This window comes from Rhinoderma darwinii, chromosome 5 (assembly GCF_050947455.1).
Source record: "Rhinoderma darwinii isolate aRhiDar2 chromosome 5, aRhiDar2.hap1, whole genome shotgun sequence".
NCBI lineage: Eukaryota > Metazoa > Chordata > Amphibia > Anura > Rhinodermatidae > Rhinoderma > Rhinoderma darwinii.
In genome coordinates this window covers 42995340-43019855 of record NC_134691.1, presented here as the reverse complement: position 1 = coordinate 43019855, position 24516 = coordinate 42995340, and the positions used below count along the sequence as shown (strand labels likewise).

General features: G+C 39.5%; 1 protein-coding gene across 5 annotated transcripts in view; it reads right to left on the bottom strand.

The window, feature by feature from the left end:
* Positions 1–989: 989 nt before the first annotated feature.
* The window catches only part of CDH17 (cadherin 17), a 70124-nt gene continuing 46597 nt past the window's right edge, over positions 990–24516 (bottom strand). For all 5 annotated transcript variants that reach the window (XM_075828008.1, XM_075828009.1, XM_075828006.1 and 2 more), the window contains 11 exons: positions 20910–21041; positions 18618–18768; positions 17789–18013; positions 15964–16040; positions 12808–12999; positions 12481–12725; positions 10599–10729; positions 5874–6113; positions 4225–4341; positions 2040–2156; positions 990–1248 (listed from right to left, as the gene is read on the bottom strand). In XM_075828008.1, the coding sequence (XP_075684123.1) occupies positions 1145–1248; positions 2040–2156; positions 4225–4341; positions 5874–6113; positions 10599–10729; positions 12481–12725; positions 12808–12999; positions 15964–16040; positions 17789–18013; positions 18618–18768; positions 20910–21041 (1731 nt within the window). In that variant the 3' untranslated portion in view covers positions 990–1144. The remainder of the gene's footprint in view (positions 1249–2039; positions 2157–4224; positions 4342–5873; positions 6114–10598; positions 10730–12480; positions 12726–12807; positions 13000–15963; positions 16041–17788; positions 18014–18617; positions 18769–20909; positions 21042–24516) is intronic.

The following is a 24516-nucleotide window of genomic DNA, read 5'->3' as shown; positions in this document are numbered from 1 at the left end:
TCTCTAAATCAAGGACACCAGAATTTCACATGGACATATGGATGAATTTCAACTGCCGTACTACTGACCTAAATTATAAAACTAAAAAACTGGAGGACGCAATCTGTCTCCTGAAAAAGCAAGTCTGCCACATTCTAAGAATAAATATTTGCAGTGGTAGCAACAAAGCTTTATTCTTTAGTAAATTTAGAGGGTAAACCCGTGTCAATTGGACTAGCGCTGTGTTTCTGTACCCAGAAGAAATAGATTTACAAATAAAAGGCAAAAGTGAAATGAAGGTGCATTTAAGGCTCTGTTTACACTGCTCTGTTTAGTCAGGGTTTCGCGTTTTCCCGTATTTATGACATCACAAATTTAGTCAGGTTGCCGTATTTCTGACAGCAAAAATGATGCGGCAGATTGCACTATTCTTGCCGTCAAAAATAATGGACACCCCTTAATTAAAATTAGATGCCATCAATGCCACATACAATATAGAAAACCAATCAGCTTGGATAAAACAAATGAGATAATATTCTAATTAAACAGAAGACTAATTGTGACTACACTTACATGAAATTAATGGGCCCATTTTGGCCATTGTGCATACTATCTTGGACAGCAGGTAAGATGTAATAAGTGAGGACAGGGCCTCTTTAGACTCATTGCTTGGGCCCATGACAGCATTACTATACTCTCCTCATGGAAGCCCTGCATGTGCTTTGGGCAGGAAAAGCTGTCTTCATGTTTTCCTCCACCTCCATACTCACCATACATGTACAGTCCCCAATGTAGGGCTAGCTGGCCAACTTACCATGTATCTGGAGTAGGGTCCACCTCCGTTAGCTCCTCTCCTTGTTTCATCTATTTTAGGGTTTTATTTTATATCCATAAATGGTGTCCCTCCCCTCAATGACGCCCCACGTCCTGCCCCTGTTGTGCTCTCCCTCCGCAACCAACAATTCTACATGAGATAATTGTAAAAAACAACATTTTCTCATTATTCTCCAAAACAACGTTCCTTTTATTTAAACACATTATTCTCTAGTAAGTAAAAATATCCACAGTAACAAGCATGCGCACTTCGGTACTCCATTCTTGGTATCGAACTGGAACTTTGGGGTGTTCAAAGTTTGGAATCTTTAAAAAATTCTAACAAGTTTTCTCAGGACCTCAGGTTTGCTGTTTCTGCAGCATTGTTGGCGTCACCACCACTTGCCTTCTTCTTCTTTTGGTTGATTGATATGAAAACAGCTGCAACTATTATACCTGGAAAAATAGAACTGGTTAAATACTGTCCAGCAGGATACATGCTCATAGGATAGAAAATATATAATGTGTGCATAGGTTTGAGTTTAAAAGAAAGTAGGTAAGATATTAAAGGGGAGGTCCATAAAATAAACCAAACTGGGCTATCTCTTTAACGCTCATGGACTTTATGCATAGCCATCTCTCCTATCAGTGTCTTCCTTTGGCGGTAGCAGCTGGTGTCTTGGCTTTCAGAATGGGAACCCCTTTTTCCTTGGTCGCCAGGGGTCCAAGAGGTGGGATCCACACCTATCAACCAACTTTATCTAAAGTGGGAAAACCCCTTAAAGGCCATGAGTACATGCCTGTATTCGGCATCCATGTGAAACATCTGCTATGGGCCAACACTATATCTCTGTGTACCTCTAATATTATACAGAGACACACAGGTTTATCTCCCAGATTGCATGAGAATTCATGATAAAAATAATTGTTGTATGCCCCAACACATGATATGTTATGGAGGTATTTTTCCATAGAAGCATTTCTTCTAGGGGAGAGTATGGTGCCCTCCGAGCGCCTATTGGTTCATACTGCAGACCTGTAATGCACCGTCTGCCACTATGTACACTCAATTGTTGTGTGCATGAGGTCTCATGCTGGGCAAAGTCTCTGCCGGGTTATTCTCGACCGGAGTCCCAGTCTGTACAAACAGGGAAATCACATTCTGAATATTTTTACAGAGGATCAAAAAATGGTGGTCATGAGTAAAATCTATGTGGTTGTAAATTAGTAATATTAAATCTACCGACCTATAACTGCCAGAGTACCAAATAAAATTCCAAGAGCTAATCCTACAGTTGTTAGCTTTTGATCCGATTCTGCTTTTATCTCACACTTGTTGTTAGAGGTACAAGAACATATACGAACTGAAAAAGAAAACATGTTATCAATACAAGGTGTTCATCTGTAGCGGTTACTTCACACAAATGTCTTATACTATATATGTTTAATTCCAACCATTATTCTAGGCTATTAGTTAATAGGGTTAAATGTCTCAAAGTTGCAGGTTAGTAAGCACTTCAAATCCCTGACTTAAAGGCTTTGTCCATCCTGAAAACCAATTTTTGTTTATTGTCCCAATGCATCTGAGACTAAAAATAAAGCAATTTTGCAAATAGCGTTGATTAGAAATGCCCTATTATTTTGTGTCCACCGTTCCCGCTGAGCAGGACCCTAGCGTGGCCATGCTGCTTGGAAACTCTATGGTTACAGACTTCAAATAAACCCTATGTAGTCTGATCCTGTAGTCACACTCCCTTCAACTTGTCCCCTGCCTCTTGCTAAGGTGCATTAAGTAGGTTAACAATAAATAGGGGACAAATAGAAGAGAGCATGACTTCAGGATCAGACTACACAAGGTTTGTTTGTAGTCTGTTACCATAGAAAGACATAGGTTTTCACATTAGCTACAGACACATAACTATAAGAGATATTGAATCAAGACTATTTGCATTGTTGCCTATTTTTCACTTTGGATACATTGGAACATATCAAGGTCAAAACTGTACTACTGGGAATGAATGAGGCAGATCCGACTATACAACATTTCATCTGCATCTCTGATGCTACCAAATATATTGGGACCCCTTACATATTTAATACCGGGCCCCACACAATAGCTCATGCTATAAGTACACATTTAAGATTTTTTTTTGTCACACATTAAGCCAATAGAATCCAAAAAGTTAAAATGACCCCTGCCATTTCAATAACAGCAGATTAACACGTTCATTTGATCAGGTAAGGCAATGTTCGAATGTAGCATAAAACCCCATTCACGTCTATTGTATTGTACTTTGTTGCGGGTTTACGATGCGAAATCCACACTGAAAATCTGCAACAAATACATCATATGTGCACATGGCCTTAGGGCGTGGTGAATTATTTAATATTTTGAAATATCACAGTTGTCAAAAAACATTGACAAGGCATTCATCATCTGATTGACAATCTACCAAGAACAATATCTGGCACCGAGTGTCAGGCACAGTAGTTTTTTACTTTTTTATTTAACATTATGTTATTCACTATGGTATTATGCAAAGGATATTAATTCAGGATGGAAATCATTATGGCATTAATACCCAGTACACTGTTCATTAATTCAACTACTTAGGGCAGTAGAGAATCTTTAACTACAAACTATGGATGACCCTTTGCCATCATCTGCAAGTTATATGTGTTTGCAGGGGGTTAAAAACCTATTAGGGGTCTGGAATTTAAATCATAATTAGATACCAGGGGCGATACTATATCCCTTCCTCTTGAATTGAGTAATGTTGTAAATAGGCACCGCTAATGATAAAAAAAAAAAACAGGAGTGCTACAAATATAATCTATACCAAAACCACACATCACATAAAAAACAAATGTGCGCACCTAAAAAGAAAAATATTATCGAAAACTTTATGAAGTACTTCATAGGCTAATAAAAACAATTACACACCAGGGATCCATTATGAAATAAAAAATGGTCCCACTGCAGTATCTAACCCTAATAAGGTATACCGAAGTTAGGGGGTAAAAAAAAAAGTATATCTGAAACAATAGAAAAATAAATACAGTCCTAATTTATCAAAAACTAATATCATATACATACAGTATGACAACTTGTCAAATGGATACAAAGAGTTATTGTGAGTTATGATGCGCATAAAGTGTCATGTGAATATAAAAACAAATTAATAATTTGACAGAAATAAATACAAAAGGAAAATACCCAAAGTACAAAAAAGTAGAAAGTAGAAAGTGGCAGAAGGGATTACGTGACCCTGTTATACTGCATCTAAAGTCCCCGTGTGTATCGCTGCTTGTCGTTGCAGCTTCGTCAGGTGGTGTAATAGACTTACATCTTTAGCTGCGTATAGTCTTATTGACCCAATAGTCATATACACATTTGCCTTTTTTTTTTATTTATTTTTTTACTTTTCATACCTGGTACAGAAACGTTGGCTTCTAATGGTGGGCGTCCATTATCCCTAATAATTACTGGAACAAAGATATCTCCTTTTGGAAACTGTGAATGCTTCATGGTCAGACGAGCAGAAGAACCTGTCAGAAATGTATTATAAAAACTCTTAATTGGGTAACTTGCATTTCATGTTTAATGTGTTTCTCTATAGCTTCTATATATCTTACATATTCTACGATATGATTTACAAGACTTTATAGGAGCCAGTAAGAGAAAAGATTATAGAGCGTGCTGTAAATCATGCCTGCAATATGTTGCAGAACTATAATTTCTGCTCAGGGGCATCATACTGAGTGATTACTGTGGCCTCCCCAGAGGTCCTTCACAATTCAACTTTACCTCTTCCCCTACAAAATCACTCTGACCCTTCTCACCACTAGCCCAATGATCCCTAACTCTGGCCTGTCTGAATGCTTGCGACAATATTGGATTATACAAATTCTAAATTGAAATCAAGTTTAGAATTATTTGGGTTCTTGCCAAACCAATGGGTTTTACAGACCATCAGGAGCCAAACTGAAGACATTGTGTGTGTGTGTGTGTGTGTGTGTGTGTGTGTGTGTGTGTGTGTGTGTGTGTGTGTGTGCAAAAGCAGTTCTAGACCCACTAAAGTGCATTTTCCCCTAAGTTAAAAGAAAAATTCTAGAGCTCCATAAGGTTATCTGATTGTAGCACTTGTGTATGGTTTTATCCCCAAAGAGTAATGATCACCCATTGGGGATAAAAAATCCAAATATATTTGAAAATGTGTTCATTTAGCAAGGTTAGCCCATTAGCCAAAGAATCTCGGCTTTAGCTAATATGACGAGCGCCACATTAGATAGAAGCGTTCCTCCACATTAGATAATCCTGTCCTAAAAATAAGTCAACATTTTTGGATCCTCTGATAGGCCCAGACAATAAGTGCATAATAATATTAGGCCCAAGGTCCAACTGAAGGCAACCTCATTTGTAGCAATCTTTGGAGCCAATAACTTGGATTCCTTAGGGTCTAGACCATATTAATGATATGTCCTGTGTGTGCAATGATAAAGACAAAGCTTACGACTCAATTAAAAGTAGACGTGCACATGTTCTGTATAGATGCAGGGTGGACCCTCAGAATCATTTAGGGCTCATTCACTGGACGTAGTGGTCTGCACGGCCCGTGATTTGCGGCTCGGACGGCCGCGGAGTGTCATCTGCATGCCGCCTGCAAATCGCGGGCCGTGCGCATTCGTTTCAATGAGTCTGGACTGCAAGATACGGCCGTAATAATACATGTCCCATCTTTTTGTGGTCCAGACTCCCGGGCAATGCACGGACCGTTGAAACCACGGTCGTGTGCATGGGCCCATATGAATTAATGGGACAGCAATTCACCCACATATTGCGGGTGAATTACGGCCGCAAAAACCCGTTCATGTGCATGGGTCCTTAGTCTGGTGGACCTAAAGTCCCTGGAGTCCAACACTGCACCCCATTCGCTTACATCAGATGCAATTTTGTTTTTATTTCCTTTTCAAAAATACCTGACAGATAATCATTAAACTAGTTCTAAGATTTAATAATACAATGCCAAGACGATATAAAGGTCCTACTGAATGTAGTTATCTGGTTTCTTCAGACTTACCATTCACATATTGAAGGCTCCAATCATTTTCAGTACTTTCATCACCAAGACGAAATTTCAGCGATATGCCCCTAGGAGGCTGATCATTATCTGCACCACTGAATTCAAATGACTCTGGTTTTGTCAATGGATAACAGTAAAAGAAATCACCAAAATAGTCCTTGGCTAACCGGGGATAGTTGTCATTGACATCATCCAGGTACAAATGGAACATTACGAATGAACTCATTTGAGGATTATCTGTAAAACCATAAACATAAAAAGAGTTAATTGTCTTTGAACACATTTTGCTTGTGATTTAGTTTATAAAGCTTAAAAGGGTATTCCCATGTAAAGCAATTATGGCATACCCACTGCCTGATAGCTGTGGGACCCATATTTGGGGCCATAAACAATTGATTCCCGTTGGCCTAGTCACAGTCTCCAGACTCTCAAAAAATGTCATTGGAGGCAAAGGAGGGACAAGCTATGTTGTGCCCCCCACCACCTTTGTTAACGAAAGTTCACCATCATAGTTGTTTGATGGACAATCATTCATTTAATTGTCCCATGTTGCATCATGTTATCCTCAGTGTTCTTATTTATACAGGGAATCACTGATTGGAAAATATAAAGATTAGGGGTTTTTATACACTGAGTGCACACTGTAATAGAGAGTCCATTTAGTAGAGCATTATCTCCTTTGGGCTCCACCAACCTCTGGATTTATCTGACCAGTGGATGTTTTTCCGCCGCACACTGATCCAATTTTTGCGCTCTTTTGCCCACTGGAGTGTTACCATTCTGTCTCCCTATGACATCAATGACTATCTAATTGGACATCTGCTATTATAGTCCATCCGTGCTAAGGGACGATGAGTTGTGCATTCTGACATGTTAGTGCTTTAGGATATGTTAGTCGGAGCATCAGCTTTGTATTCGACTGCAATTTGCTCAACTATGCACCTCCTGTTCGCCAGAATGACTCTTGACATTCTCTTCTGACACAACTTTAGTTAACGAGTTGTGGACATTCACAGGATCCCCTCTCGCTGAATCTTTTTCCTCGATTACACCATTCTTGGTTTACTCTCAATACTGGTGCACGAGAAAACTCCACAAGGTTGGCAATTTTTTAGATTTTGGCCCTTCTAGTACCGATGACCATGTCTTGTTCAAAGCCTCTTAGATCACTAAATTTTCCCATTCTAATTTGGATTCACACTGAAACTGATCCATGGAAAAACTTGCTCACTTGATTTTATCCTAAACGTGTTTAATTTCCATACAGGCAAGCTCCAGTCGTCACAGTGCAGGTGTCTCTAATAAAGTGGTCATTCAGTGTGTATATATATATATATATATATATATATATATATATACACAAAAATATGAACAGCACATTCCAACAAAATGAAACAAAGTGTGTATACAGGTACAAGAAAGCCTGTTATTGCAGATTTATATAGCACACAAGAAAAAAGGCGACAGCACACTGCGAACACTAATGTCACCTAAACATAAACTTAAACATAAATAAATATGCATTACTGCTAAATCTACTCACAATAGGGAGGTTCTTGGCGCACATGTTTGTCGAAATCTGTGGGCCCATCGGCCACAACAAGGAGACCTCTATGAGGTGGGAACCTACGCTGCACATACACCCAGAACTGGGACAAAGCCTACATATACCTGGGGATGGTAGGAACCCACATTAACCCCTTAAGGACGCAGCCTAGTTTGGGCTTTAAGGCTCAGAGCCCATTTTTTAAATCTGACATATTTCACTTTATGTGGTAATAACTTCAGAATGCTTAAATCTATCCAAGCGATTCTGAGAATGTTTTCTCGTGACACATTGGGCTTTATGTTAGTGGTAAAATTTGGTCGATATATTCAGTGTTTATTTGTGAAAAATAGCAAAATTTAGAGAAAATTTGAAAAAAATAGAATTTTTCTGAATTTAAATGCATCTGCTTGTAAGACAGATCGTAATACTACGCAAAATATTTACTAGTTCACATTTCCCATATGCATCATTTTTTGAACATTCTTTATTTTTCTAGGACGTTACAAGGCTTAGAACTTTAGTAGCAATTTCTCATATTTTGAATAAAATTTCAAAAGCCTCTTTTTTTTTAGGTACCTGTTCAGTTCTGAAGTGGCTTTGAGGGGCTTATATATTAGAAACCCCCCATAAAACACCCCATTTTAGAAACTAGACCCCTCAAAGTATTCAAAACAGCATTTAGAAAGTTTATTAACCCTTTAGGTGTTTCACAGGAATTTAAAGCAAAGTAGAGGTGAACTTTACAAATTTCATTTTTTTGTCGGAAAATCCTTTTTATTCCATTTTTTTCGGTAAAACAGAAGTTTTTACCAGAGAAACGCAACTTAATATTTATTGCCCAGATTCTGCAGTTTTTAGAAATATCCCACATGTAGCCCTAGTGTGATAATGGACTGAAAAACAGGCCTCCGAAGCAAAGGAGCACCTAGAGGATTATGAGGTCTCCTTTTTATTAGGCACCATGTCCGGTTTGAAGAGGTCTTGTGGTGCCAAAACAGTGGAAACCCCCCAAAAGTGACCCTATTTGGCAAACTACACCCCTCAAGGAACTTATCGAGGGGTATAGTGGGCATTTAGACCCCACAGGTTTTTAGGCTGTGCAATTGAAAATCAAATTTTTCCAATAAAAGCTACGAATTTTTCATTTTGACAAGCAATAAAAGGAGAAAAAGCACCCCAACATTTGTAAAGCAATTTCTCCCTATTACGGCGATACCCTATATGTGGTCATACACTGCAGGTTGGACAAACAGCAGGGCTCCATGTAGATTTTGCTGAATTGGTTTCTGGGCACCATGTCGCATTTTCAGAGCTTCTGATGTACCAGAACAGAGGAATCCCCTTAAAAGTGACCCCATTTTGCAAACTAGACCCCTTGAGGAATCCATTGCAGTTTTCATGGGGTGCATGCGGCTTTTTGATCAGTTTTTATTCTATTTTTAAGTGGCGTGGTGACTAAAAAACAGCAATTCTACTATTGTTTTTTTATTCTATTTTTTTTACAGCGTTCACCGTGCGTTATAAATGACATATTCACTTTATTCTGCGGGGCGATACGATTACGGCGATACCAGATGTTTATAGTTTTTTTATGTCTTATGGCGTTTGCACAATAAAATACTTTTCGTAAAAAAATCATTCACTTTTTGTGTTGCCTTATTCTAAGAGCCAGAACGTTTTTATTTTTCCATCAATAAAGTCGTGCGAGGACTTGTTTTTTGCGCAACGAACTGTAGTTTCCATCAATACCATTTTTAGGTACATGCGACTTTTTGATCTCTTTTTATTCCATTTTTGAGGAGGTGAAGTGACCAAACAATTGTGATTGTGGTACGGTTTATTATTATTTTCTTTTATGGCGTTCACCGCGCGGGATAAATGATGAAATAATTTTGTACTTCAGGCCGTTACGGACGCGGCGATACCAATTACGTATAGTTTATTTGTTTATTTGTTTATTTTTATTAATAATAAAGGACTGATAAGGGAAAAGGGGGGATTTTTAGTTTTATTACTTTTAAAACTTTTATTTTCTTATTTTGACACAACTTTTATTTACTTTTTTTTTTACATTTTTTACTTTGTCACTCTAGGGAACTTGAGGGCAGGAGGCCCTGATCGCTATTCTATTACACTGCACTAAATGCGTAGTGCAGTGTATTAGAGCTGTCAGCTACTCACTGACAGCAAGCATAGTGGGTCCTGACTTTGTCAGGATCCACTAGGCTTCTGTTGATGGCATAGCCGCACGCCATTGTTTGGTGTCCGGTTGCCATAGTCACGATCGCCGGCAGCTATCATGTAGCGGGCCCACGATGGTAGTTTAACCCCTAAGAACCCCTAGCGATCGCTATTGAACGCGGCTTCTAAAGAGTTAATCAGTGGGGACACCGCGGTTGGTCCCCGCTGTAGGAGCTGCGGCAACTGCTGTACGAGACAGCAGCTGTCACAACTCTTGTATGTGTCGGGAAGACGACCTAAATGACCGATCCTCCTGTGACGTACTATTCCGTCATGGAGCGCGAACGCTACAGCTACAATGACGGAATAGTACGTTCTGGAGCGCGAACGGGTTAAACTAATTAAGATCACCAAGAGCAGAATCGGAGGAGTGCGAGAACAAAAATGGAGGCAGTCACTAACCCCACATATATGAATCACATAAACACGAAAATTTGAACAGCACATTCCAATAAAATTAAACAAAACGTGTTTACAGGTGGAAGAAATACAATAAAGACATACAGCACGCAAGAAAAAGTCCCTGGATGATTTTAATTAATTTAATGCGGGTTCCTACCATCTCCAGATATATGTAGGCTTAGTCCCAGTTCTGGGTGTATGTGGAGAGTAGGTCCCCACCTATAGAGGATGCCTTTTCATGGCAGATGGGCTCACACAATTTGATCAAAATGTGCGCAAAGAACCTCCCTATTGTAAGTAGATTTAGTAGTAATGCATATTTATTTATATGTAGCGGTTTAGGTGACATTGGTGTTCGCAGCGTGCTGTCGCCATTTTCTTGTGTGCTGTGTGTATATATATATATCTCAATCAGTCATAACAATAAAACCACCTGCCTAATATTGTGTTATTCACTTCACCTGTCAGTGGCTTTAATGTTATTCCATATATTGTATTTTATATTAATTTATGTATTAAGTGGGTCTTACTTGACTCTGTAGCAATTACGTCCACTTCATAATGTTCTTCCCGTTCACGGTCCAGGAGTTCATCGCTGTAGATTTCTCCAGTTTCTTTATTTATTTTCAGCCAATTAAATTTGTTTCTTCTCAATGAAAACCTGGGGAGAAATATCGAAGTTTGGAAAAATGGTCAAATCTAGTGGGTATGTAGAGAATGTCATGCAAGTGAAAATGTGTCAGTAATATTTCTCCTTAAAAGAAGCCATGAAAAGATGGGACAGATCCACACGCCTGTGGTTAATAAAATGCAAACAATGGCCATTAGTTACTCTGCTGGCCAATTACGCTTTGAAAATTGTGTTGTTAAAAAAAAAAACCTTTGCACAATCCTGTTTTCTTATAAGGCCCCCGACAATAAGCTGATCACAACGTGCCACTTTGCTGGGACAGCAGTCTATGGGGGAACCTGGCAGCAAATGTTCAATTCCCATGCAGCGCCACCACAGTGGAAGCATTACATTTAATCAATGGGCTCTCATCGACGTGGAAAATAGATTGTGTTCCTAAATTTGGCTGTCTTTTAAAATGTTGCTGTAAATACAAGTGCATAGCTCTTGTATCATAACAGATTTGTTGAACAGATACATCATTCCACATCCCAGGTGATACAAGATAGCAGAATAATTTGCTGCAATTGGCGACTGTCCCCAGACAAAAAAAAACTTAAATTTGTTTATCTACAAGATGCTACTGTAGAGGTGAATTTGTACATATTTAAAGGAACACTACAAGTAAAACTGATATCTTAGGGAATATTTAAAGATCATTTTTCTGCTGTAAACGTTTACAAAATATGGCGATCTTGCCGAAAGTGATATTTATAAAGTCCTGTACTCGGGGGTGTTCTCCGCTATCTTCGGCAGTCCCATATAGACCTAGCGCTCTGTTCATAGACTCAGGACTCCAGTACTCGTGATTGGTGGAGGTCCCAGCAATCAAACACTTATCGCCTATCCTGTGGATTGGTGGTAAGATGTTGTGGTGGGTTATCCCTTTAAAGGGGTTTTAAAAGACATATCCATTGATCGCCCAGCTGCATCTCTTTTTACACAGTTTATCATCTGTATTGGCAGCTGTGCAGATATGAGAAGGATGGATGGATGGATAGATAGATAGATAGATAGATAGATAGATAGATAGATAGATAGATAGATAGATAGATAGATAGATAGATAGATAGATAGATAGATAGATAGATAGATAGATAGATAGATAGATAGATAGATGATAGATGGATGGATGGATGGATGGATGGATGGATGGATGGATGGATGGATGGATGGATAGATAGATAGATAGATAGATAGATAGATAGATAGATAGATAGATAGATGCTCATCAGTATAGGCGCTTGTGTTTGTGTAAACACAGATGGGGGCACGTTTCTGGTAAGCAGAGGTCCCATGTATCAGGCATCAATGTTATTCCACAGACATTAAGTACTTGTCTACATAATGCCGAAACAGACAAAAATATAATTCAAGGATATTGGCCCACATTTATTAATAATCACATATTTTGCCCCAATTAAATTGGAAAGAGTAGTTGGCGAGAATTGCAACTAATTTATTAAAATCTCTGAATCCCTTTTTACAGCTGCTAATTTGCGCCTTTTCTAACCTTTGCCTTTGATAAATGAGTTAAAAAGTACGTTTATAGCTTGATCATGGCCACTTTTCTCAGCTGTTTTCTTTTTGAAATGAGAATACATATGTTGCTACTTTTTACACAATTTTGTCGAAAAATTTACAGCAATTCTAGATCTGACTTTTTAACCTATGCAATTTCCATTAAAAGCAGTCATAAACTGAATAATAAATGTGGCCAGCGTGTCCAGCAAGCTACTTACCAAATTTTATCACCTTCAGGATCTGATGCATCTATTTTTATTAACCTGGTTCCAATAGGAATGTCTTCTAAGAACTGTGCTTGGTATATTGAACTTCCAAAAATTGGCTTTTCATCCACATCAGTGACTATAACCTTTAAATTTGTAGTGGAGCTGGAATTATAATCCATTCCTTGAATCAGTGGCTCCGGGTTTCTGGCTTCTATCACTAGGTCATGCTCCATAAATGTTTCATAGTCTAGTGGCTGTAAGAGAGACAAGAAAGTTAACTGTCAGTTTGACGCTACAAAATCTATCAATAGGTATAATAAGAAATCTGTCACTTACAGCAGCCACTCGGACATATCCGCGATTATTTTCTGGATTTGTTTCAATTATAAACCTTTTATCTGGATCACCTTTGACTATCCTGTAATAAATAGAAAAGCTTCCTGTTTGCGGCTGGTCATCATCTGTGGCCTGTATTTCTTTCACCAATGTTTGCAAAGCAGTGTCTTCCCGCAAGGTTACATTCCCATACTAGAAAAACAAGACAAATTTCAAATGTTATAAAGCTCCAGGGGTCTAGATGGCAAATCTATACAACATAGACAACCAGACGGACGGACGGACGGACGGACGGACGGACAGACAGACAGAGACAGACGTGAACAACTTCTCAGGTAAGAGGTTCAGTCTATTTAACGCTATACATTAAAATGGCAGCGGTTTGGGCAAAGGCGGGTAATGGTGGTTCATCAGCTTGATTGGCTGACAGAGCTTTAAAGAGGAGGAGGAGTTAAAGGGGCTCTGTCACCAGATTATAAGTGCCCTATCTCCTACATAATTTGATCAGCGCTGTAATGTAGATAACAGTGGTTTTTATTTTGAAAAACGATCATTTTTGAGCAAGTTATGAGCAATTTTAGATTTATGCTAATTACATTCTTAATATACAACTGGGCTTTTTTTTTACCTTTTTACCAAGTGGGTGTTGTAAAGAGAAGTGTATGAGGCTGACCAATCAGTGACCAATCAGCCTCATACACTTCTCTCCATTCATGTCCATTTGTACTCAGCACAGCGTGATCTTGCGAGATCACGCTGTGGTGTCACATATACCCACATAAACTTTACTGAAGCGTCTTGAAAGTGAATAGACATCACCTCCAGCCAGGACACGATGTCTATTAAAACTCCCGACACTTCGGTAAAGTTTGTGTGGGACTTACTCACACAGCACAGCGTGATCTCACTGTGCTGTCATTCACATTTGTGATTTTGCGAGATCACACTGTGCTGTGATTAAGTCCCACACAAACTTTACTGAAGTGTCAGGAGTGTGAATAGACATCGCGTCCTGGCTGGAGGTGATGTCTATTCACTCTCAAGACACTTCGGTAAAGTTAATGTGGGTATATGTGACAGCACAGCATGATCTCGCCAGATCACGCTGTGCTGAGTACAAATGGACATGAATGGAGAGAAGTGTATGACGCTGATTGGTCACTGATTGGTCAGCGTCATACACTTCTCTCCACAACGCCCACTTGGTAAAAAAGTAAAAACACTCCCAGTTGTCTATTAGGAAACTAATTAGCATAAATCTAAAATTGTTCATAACTTGCTCAAAAATGATCATTTTTCAAAATAAAAAAAACTGTTGTTATCTATATTACAGCACCGATCACATTATGTAGGAGAAAGGGCACTTAGAATCTGGGTGACAGAGCCTCTTTAACTCCTCCCTGATGCAGGGGATGTCTTTTTTTTTTTTATCTCCAGGCCTTTTCTCTTTCTCTGGCCTGTTCCCCTCAGGGGAGGCTCCCTGGCAACTCGACCCAGCTTACAGCCGGCGCCTGTACCTGAGCAACACACTCCAATAAATTTAAAATGAATCATAATTGCTTGCCATTTGAAAGCACTTCACAAGTACTTTACATACATGAATAATATAATAATGTCCCTACTCTTGGTACTAGACCTGTTAAAGGAAAACCCCTGTACTCATGTCAGGTAATAAAAATCTTTCAAGTATACTAAGTCTTTAAAAAAAAAAACATGTTTCCACCCTTGTGGCCTGATTCATCTCCCTGCCCCCGGTTTTCTAGGAAGTGACAGCACTTCCATTGAGATGTCTTGTTACATGACTATGGCAGATAATCATGGCACGGCCCCGTGAACGTAATGCCATGATTGTCTGCTATGGTTATATGTTTCATTAATGCGGCAGAGGATAGACATCTCTGTCTACATTGTGTGTGACTACCTTTCCTCTTGAAAGCCATACAGGAATGTTATGCAATAAACATGAAATTGTCGGCAGGACCGTTTGTCAATTATCTCTAGCCAGCTTTAGCCTTATATCTCACGAGATCACACCTGCTTGTGAAGAGGGCTACTCTGCCCAAAAAGACTACATAAGGGAATTGCTACATGTGACTGATAATCATGCAATTCCCTAATATATTTTCTTAAAGGTTTTTTTTAGGATTTAATTATATATATTTAAAAGTGTTCATCTAATAAGCACAACACACTTTCCAATTGATTGTTATTGCAAATTTATCTCCGGCCCCTTTACGGTAATTGACTTGACATATCAATGTGATGCCATATCCAGCTTGTGACCGCATCCTCCAATAGCACAGTGTGCTAGAGATTGTTAAATGAATGATTTCAGGAATAATTTATTATACATTTGCACTTTACATTCTACCTGTACCCCAACCACATTGGGTTGGGGCCACATGTGTAGATGACGCTGAGCCATGGCACAGTTTTCCAGTAACAAGTTCATGCTGTGTTCACACTTTTTCCACAGTATGTTTTTGTTATTATTGGGGTATTCCCAAGATTATTCTGGTACCCACATCGATCACTAGAACGGTGGTCCTGAACTCCCCGTTCCTCCTCACCATGGATAGGTGATAAATGTTATTCTTAGCAATAACCCTTTAAGATTGATTGTGATGGATCAGTCTACGGATCCTATTTATTTCTATGGGACGCTAAACTGATGACACAGTGAATCTTCCAAACTTACCAAAAGTCCTGATTTCTGACTGTCCTGCAACCTAGACCACAAAATGGGGGCCTGGGGATAAATTGCTAATTTTAATCAGAAGAAACCTGTGTAGTTGGGGCATTCCCGGTTGGATCGGGGGAGGAAGGTGTTAGCAGTCCAAATATTGGTAATTATAGAAATGTATCATGATCATTTATATTCCAGGATCTGTCCAAGGATGTACTGATCATAGAGGTAGACAAGGCAGCTTCTATAGCGCCCATGGATGAAGGGAGCCCAAATCAGGGAAGGGGCGAAAGCCCAAGGGCTACAAGTTTTTTTTTGTTCTGCAATTGATGGATAGAAGGGGTTTAAGTCAATGAGTTTAATCTATGGGCAGAGCAAGAAAACATACTGGTAAAACACAAGTGTGAACACCCAAACTGCAATCTGAAGAAAAGACAAACAAGGTCTTAGAATCTGTAAAAAATACTCACATCAAAACTTTCAAATATGGGAATGTGGTCATTGATATCAATTACATTTATTAGCACCCAACACATTGTACTGAAAGCTGTAAAGAAAAAAAAGACAGAATTAATGCAATTTATCAAGTTGGCATTAAAAGTTGCTAAATCTGCAAGTAATACTTTCATATCTGACTATTTAACGTGTACCTCCAATTATATAGAGAAACGCAATTATATAGAGAAACGATTATAGTACAGGAGTGTGCACAATAATCATTTTGCATAGCAGAAAACTTCATTAAAAATTTCTTACCGTTTTGGTTCTACAGCTCCTATGCAGATTTATATGTCTCCATGTTTACAGTGAACAAACAAATCCTGTGTGGTGTGAAAATACACATACTCCCTCCTATCTGTCCTATTTCTTGGAAACTTACAAACGTTAGGTTAGCAAGAAGTGGAGGGCAGATGGAAAGGAGTATGACTGAAAAATCAGACTACACAGAGTTTGTTTGCGGTCTGTAACCATGGAGACACATATCTCTGCATAGGAGCTAGAGACACAAAATGGTAGGATGTTTTTTTAATTTCGATTTAGCAAAGTGGCTCCATTTTTTAATAGTGATACATTTGAGCAGTAAAAAAATTGTTCCAAAGCTGTACATATCTTGATTTTGAAACCACTTTAGAGAACATATAAGGGAATTATATAAATAGCAATTACAGAATTTTCTTTTTTTTATCAGAATAAGTCCTCATCTAGATTCCTGTATTGTCTGTATTCTGGGTGTAACAACCGGACCCCTGTGGCTCTAATGAACTGCAGCACAGATCCGTCTGGTCCTGTAAGTTTGACTTAGCCTAATCCAGGGGGTTCCGGTGATTACATCCGAAATATGGACAGATGAAAACAGCTACAATATGCCCATTTTGATGGGGCCTCACTCCCTTTTGCTGTGGAAATAGTCTGATATTAAGTGGTATGGCAAGGGGCGGACACAAAAAGAAGAGGGCCCCCAGGCAGGAACAGTATAGGGGCCCCTTGCTCTCCAAAAAGTTATCATAGAGCACCCCGTATGTCTAAACAATCCAACAGAAATTAAGACCTATACAATTAATTATCTCAGTCCCTTATTTGTAATATAATGGGACACAGCTAGCTGCTTTCAGAGTGGCAGTGGGCCTCTTTACCTACTGGGCCCCTGTGGAGCTGCTCAGGTTGCATATATGGCATGTCCACGCCATGCAGAGCTGAAGATCTATCCAACAGACAGAGTAGCAAACACAGCCTGTTAAACAACATTATGTTGTCTGCTGAAGGGTCCTGCCATTTTTGTGATGTAAAATATTAGTGTATAGTATGCCAGCCATGACAAAGTGTAAAGAAAGTGAACATGTCTAGCAAATTACGCCAAATGTATCATTCCACATGCGCCATTTTTATAAATTTTGCGTCATTTTTTCGGCATCTGATGCATGATCATGATGCATTTTACGACACTTTTGATAAATCTCAGCCAATTATTTTAGTATTTTGCTATTTCTGAACATAATTTATCAAAATTGTCTAACAGAAAACAGGCCCTGTCTGACAGGCCTTGCTGCCCATAGCAACCAATCAGAGCCCATCTTTAATTTCTGAAACTACAATGGAAAAATTAAAGTGCACTGTGATTGGTTGCTATGGGCTATAAGATTCTAGTGTTTCTTTTAGACAGTTTGATCAATAAGGCCCCTTTTTTATTTTTCTTGAAGCACAGATATAACTGAGTCTAGCAGAGGGCACGGTAAATTCTCTCCAGACACAAAACCAAAGATTCAACGGACTTTTTGGCTAATCAAGGATACTTACAAGGCTTCCCCTCATCTGACACCCGTACTTTCAGTCTATATTCTTTGTCTATCTGGATATTCAGGCCGGCCGTATTCAGTTGAATATCACCACCGTACGAGTTGATTAGGAAGAGGTTTCCTGAAAATGTTCCAGGCCATTGTTCCAGAATTGTATATCTTAGCACTGTATTTGATGAACCCTGCTCATCCATATCAGTGGCTCGAAGAACACCTATAACGCTTCCTGTAAGATAAAAAAATGTATTTGTGACAAACATCTTCAACCACATTATTAAGTCCCTATGATCTACAGCCGAAACAGACTTTGTGCCTGAAACGACATTAAAGGGGTTGTCCAATTTATATTTTTATATGGGCACTCATTAAAATCGTTCCCCTTGAACAAACTTCTAATTTACTCAAGTTTCCTAAAATGCCTCTGTTGTCGGCTCTGCCCGCTCCTTACGTGACTTGTGACATCACGTTTTTTGCTTCCTCCAGTGACATGCCGTATGCCCATCACATGGTCTAGGAGCTGATAGTCCTAGTCCAGTATATGGCACGTCACTAGTGACGTTTCTGTTGTTGGGCGTTTTGTTGTGAAGGGGAGACCAATTTTTTATTGATGGAGGGAATGCAATTTTGGTTACAGGAGGAGGTTGAGGTGACAGGCAGCTGGGCAGACAGTCACAGTATAGAAGGTATGTCTGCCAAACTTCACAAGCCATTTGTGGGCCAAACTGTTTTTGGGTGAAATATTCAGCCACCACCCAATGAATCCAAGTCTAAAATTCACATGTAAAACAGTTTATTGAGGATAATACATATATACACATCCTGCATCTTACCAATAGCTTCATTTTCCTGGACTTCAAAAACGGTCTCCTCTGCTGGACACACTGGAGGGTTATCATTGATGTCCTCAACATTCACAACAATTTCTAGGGGTCTTGCTACAGCAACACCATTATAATTTCTTGCCAGTGCAAAGAAGACATACTGAAAAATAATGTGTAAATTGTATGTGAGTTCTGGGGGAGATATATTTATATGAAGCACAGGTCAATGACTCGCTATACGTCCCGAAGTACAAAAATCATCTCATTATAAACTGATAAATGTGTCAAAAGGATCATTGACATTAAAAAAGTTTCCAGTTTTAGCAAATGAATGTTCATTTTTTGTGTAATTAAGAATTAATAATTAAAAGCTGTACAATGTTCCAATATACTTTCAGTAGGAACACGGATTGTTTAGTTCTAGTTGATATAATTCTATCCATGGTCATGTGATAGACACACAGGTGCTGGGATCGTTACAGTATGTGTATCTGAGCTGTGTTTTCTAACGATCCCAGCACCTGTGTGTCCATCACATGACCATGTAACGATCCCAGCACCTGTGTGTCCATCACATGACCATGGACAGAATTTTACTCATTGGAAGTAAACTATGAATGCTCCTACTGAATAACAACAAGCAGAGATCTTGAAAACCGTGAGGAAATAATACAGAAAGTATTTTGGTAAATTGTATAGCTTTTAATTATACAAAAAATAACATTAATTTGCTAGAAGTGGAATAACACTTTAACAATAGCCAGGACTCACAGGCTTTCTCTATGTCCTGGCAGCAGTTACACCACTTTCTACGTGAAGATACTAAATCAAATCGTGGAAAACTGACCTGAATGATCCGCTTTAATAAGGTAACATATAGAGGACGATTAAGGGCAAGATTAAGGTTGGTGGAGGCCCCTGGGCAAGAAATTTGTGCGGGCCCCCATCGCACCTCTGTGACAGAGACCACACCTGACCCCTATTGCAGCCACATATATGAGAGGTGCCCATGCATGCGTGTGGTCCTCTCCTCTGAAAACTTTTGAAATTATGGAGAAAGCCAAGCCAGAGATTCCCTTAGACTTCAAAAAGAGAGAGCCACGCACATGCGTAGCCATGTCTCCACCTCTTCTCGACATCACAGAACAGCCATGAAGGAGGGTGATGGAGGCCTCCTAGGTGCCCAAGGGACTCTGTGTGCCGCCATACAGGTTCCATATATGTCTTGTCTAGGCCTTATGTATACTATAAGAAGAGCAAAGAGCATGCAGCAGAGGAGCTCCAGTTGCAACACAGTTGAGATTACTTAAAGAGGCTCTGTCACCACATTATAAGTGCCCTATCTTGTACATGATGTGATCGGCGCTGTAATGTAGATTACAGCAGTGTTTTTTATTTAGAAAAACGATCATTTTTGACGGAGTTATGACCTATATTAGCTTTATGCTAATGAGCTTCTCAATGGACAACTGGGCGTATTTTACTATATGACCGAGTGGGCGTTGTACAGAGAATTGTATGACGCTGACCAATCAGCGTCATACACTTCTCTCCATTAATTTACACTGCAGATAGCGATATAGCTATATCACTATGTGCAGCCACATAAACACACTATAACGCAACTCATGTGTCATGACAATGAATATACATTACCTCCAGCCAGGACGTGACGTGCATTCATTCTCCTGACCACTTCTGTAGCGTCTCTGTGATTTACAACACAGCAGGCATAGTCTCACGATATTACGCTGTAAACTGTCATTCACAGCGAGATCTCGCTGTGCTGTGCTGTAAATCACAGAGACGCTACAGAAGTGGTCAGGAGAATGAATACACGTCACGTCCTGGCTGGAGGTAATGTATATTCATTGTCAGGACACTGCAGTAACGTTATAGTGTGTGTTTATGTGGCTGCATATAGCTATATCGCTATCTGCAGTGTAAATGAATGGAGAGAAGTGTAAGACGCTGATTGGTCACTGATTGGTCAGCGTCATACACTCCTCTGTACAACGCCCTCTTGGTCATATAGTAAAACACGCCCAGTTGTACATTGAGAAACTCATTAGCATAAAGCTAATATAGGTCATAACTCAGTCAAAAATTATCGTTTTTCGAAATAAAAAACACTGCTGTTATCTACATTACAGCACCGATCACATCATGTACAATTTAGGCCACTTATAATGTGGTGACAGAGCCTCTTTAACAATAGAAAACTTGGATAAATCCCTGGTGAACACTAGCAACTTACCACTTATTACATTTACTACAATTTTGTGATCTCTTATCACTTACCTGTTCGTGCTCCTCCCTGTCCAGTGGTTCTGTGACATTAATATTTCCATTTTGATCAATAACAAATGGAAACCTCTGAAGTTTTTCTTTTTGGTGCAGTTCATAAATGACACTCTGGTCATTCCATGTGACCTAAAGTACAAAGAAAACAATCACATTTACAGCATTCCGCATTTATAAACCATTCAGATTTTCATTTGTTTCCCTTTTCACATTTCCCATTTATATTGAACAATAAACTCATTAAAGGGGTTGTCCAGAATTTGAAAAAATAAGTCTCTGCATTTTTTCCCCCAAAACCAGCGCCACTCTTGTCTTGCTGAACGGCAATATATTACAAAGTGCATACAAAGGAGTGGCGCCATTTCAAGAAAAAAAAAAGTATTTTCTAAAGTATGGCCTGAGCATGTGGCCTACTGGAGACTTCTTTCTTAAGCTGAAATGCGGGTACACCTCCGTGTGTCAACCGCAGTTTGCGGATTTGCATAAGTGTTGCTAGGCGACGACCGGGAATGAGTTCTGTCGTCATACTGTTTTACCTAGGCTTTTTTTATCCGCATTTTGCGGATTACATACGGATGAACTGCGGATTACATACGGATGAACTGCAGAGGACATTTCACGGAACACGGTCCTGGAATTTGCGGACCAGAAAAACACTACGGTCGTGTGCATGAGGCCTTACTTGGATTTGTTTCTGTTCCTTTAAAGCTTTTTTAAAAACATGTCACGTTATGTCACCAGTTCCAGCCCAGGGACCAGGATTCTAGAGCAGTCTCAGTCTGTGACCGTCCAAAGCACCATGACATGAAACTTCTGAAACCAATACCTAAGAGTTAAACCTCATGAACCTCATGCAGTCCACACAGAGCCGGCCTTAGGGCTGTGTGACCTGTGCAAGTGCACAGTGCGCTGCACCCTCCCAGCATGTAGGGGGCGCCACTGGACAGGCTGTTTGAGCTCTGTGTCCTTTGCTCTTGGTTACACAGATCAAAGGCAGCAAGAGAAGTGAAGGAAGCTCCGCCCACAGCCTGACCCTGCAAGAAGCCTGAACAAGAGACACTATAACATTATCTGTATTCAGAGAGTTATCACTGTGTTATCTGTGGTTTTACATAGGACTGCAGGTAACACTACTACATTATCTGTATTCAGAGAGTTATCACTGTTAACTGTGGTGTTACATAGGACTGCAGGTAACATCTACCGCATTATCTGTACTGTGTATATATGTGTCTGTATGTCTATATATGTGCCTCTATGTATTTGTATATGTTCCTGTCTGAGTATTTATGTGCCTGTGTCTGCGTTGGTATTTATGTGTCTGTATGTCTATATATTTACCTTTATGTATGTATATATTCCAGAATGTGTGTGTGTGTGTGTGTATATATATATATATATATATATATATATATATATATATATATATATATATATGTTTGCCTGTTTGTCTAAATATCAGCCTTTATGTATGTACAATATATATGTTCCAGTATGTGGGTGTCTATATATGTGTGGTTAATTTTTGGTTTGTGGAGGGCAGCAATACAGTCCCAAACAGGGCACCATCCAACCCGGCCCTGGTTGGTTACTAGCTATAACATGTTTATATACAGCCATCCTGGTTGACCCATGTAGTGTTTATCTACTTTGGATCAGAGACTTGACACCTGACCTGATATATATTGTCATCTTCTGATGGACAATAAGTGGTCTAAATAGTTTTTATAGCTTAGAGTAAGGCCTCATGCACACGAGCGTATTTAGTGTTCATGTGCGGTTCATTTATTTTTCCCTTGTAATACGTAGACAATGTAAGGCAATGGGGATATGTTCCTGTGCATAAATGTTTATAGTCCCCTAGAGATTCCGAATAATTTAAAATACAGCTTCATTGGGCGCTGTATATTGAACTGAGCTCTCTTCTACAAGCTCTTATCTCAGTGCTTGTAACAAAGACTCGATCCATAAAAGTGGACCTTGCTCAGAACTTAGTAGCCACTCCGTTTCCGGTACTGCATTATGGCCTAAAAAGTGAAGCCACACTAAGGGCAGTAAACCTAAGGGGAGGCCATCATGACTAGGTTTGGAGGGAGTGGAGGTAGGAAGAATGAGTTGACAGCTAGGGCATGTGGCATTGTGAGATTGGGAGGGGCAAGGAGCTATAAAAGTGGGAGGAAAAGGCAGGCTGGTAGTCATTTTGGGTAAAACAGTGGGAGAATGCCATGCCCATCCTCACTTAACATGGGTAATTTGTGTGGGAGGTGAGTGGTTGTGATTGGCCAGGCAGTGGGTAGGCATGTTAGTCATAACATTCTTGGTGGTGGGGGTCCTTGGAGTTGGCGAGAATTATGGCTCTGGTGTTAGTAAGGCGCTGGATTCCCCATTTGTGGACATAAAGGATGGATGTCTGGCGGTAGTCGTTGGTAAATTATGGTTTGGTTCATCTGCCTCTGAGGCCGCGTTAAATTACAGTGTTGGTGGGCAGATTATCTCCAGATTTATAGGCTTCAAGGACTTCCCCTGTCAGGTTGTTATATTCAGGAATAATTGTTATGCAATGTGTTAATGTATAAGATTGTAATTTTATGAGGCTTCATTTTGGTCGATGCCTTTATAGTATGCCATTTTATATGTTTGTACTAATAAATGGCTGCTGTTGGGAATCAAATCTACTCAGGTTGTCTTGTCTTCATGATGGGTCTGATGATGGGAGTTTAATACGGGGTAAGTAAAAATGAGTTGACAAAACCCTATGACCTAAAGTGACATAATCACTTTTTTGCATATGTAGCATTTTTGTTCAATACAGTGTTCAGAAGGTCTTAGCAATAAACTTTTCCTTGAAGGCTCACAGGCGTATTAGCCGCTGAGACTGGGACTGTTTCTGGCTAAAGGGTAAGGATAGGTAGTTTAGTAGGGGTCTTCCCTCCCTCCTTTTGTAGGAGGGTGAGTCAGCTATTTTATGGTGGGCGGAGGGTTAGGAAGGGGGGGGTTGGATAATTGAGGCAGTATATAGCTTCCCTTCCCCTCCTCACTTACCTCTTTGGCTGACGTTTAAACTCCCCCCCCCCCCCCTACCCTGTTGATGTTATGGTGCGGTTTTGGGTTTTGTTCTGTCAATTTCTGCATTTTATTTGTGTTTTGTTTATTTTGGGGTTCTTGCTTTATAAAAAAACAAACAAAAAAAACAAACAACGCTCTGTGGTCTCCAAAAACAACAAACTCTGTTACTTAAAAGAAAAAAAAAGAAAAATACATTGATACTACAACAACAAATAAATAAATAAATAAATTTGAACGCAGTTTATATTTCAATGCACAGATTTTGTTTTCTGTTTTCTTTCTGGCATGTTGGTTGTTGGTGTTTTATTTTGTTGTATGATGTTTTGTTTTGTCACAGCTGGCAGTAGTGTAAGGCTGGGTTCACACAGAGTTTTTTTGCAGGCAGAAAATCTGGCTCAAAATTCCGTTTGGAATTTTGAGTCAGATTTTGCTCTGCCTGCACGCCAATTTTCGTGGCGTCTTTTGCTGCGTTTTTCGCCCGCGGCCATTGAGCACTACGGGCAAAAAACTTTTCTAAATACGCTTTCTTTGCCTCCCA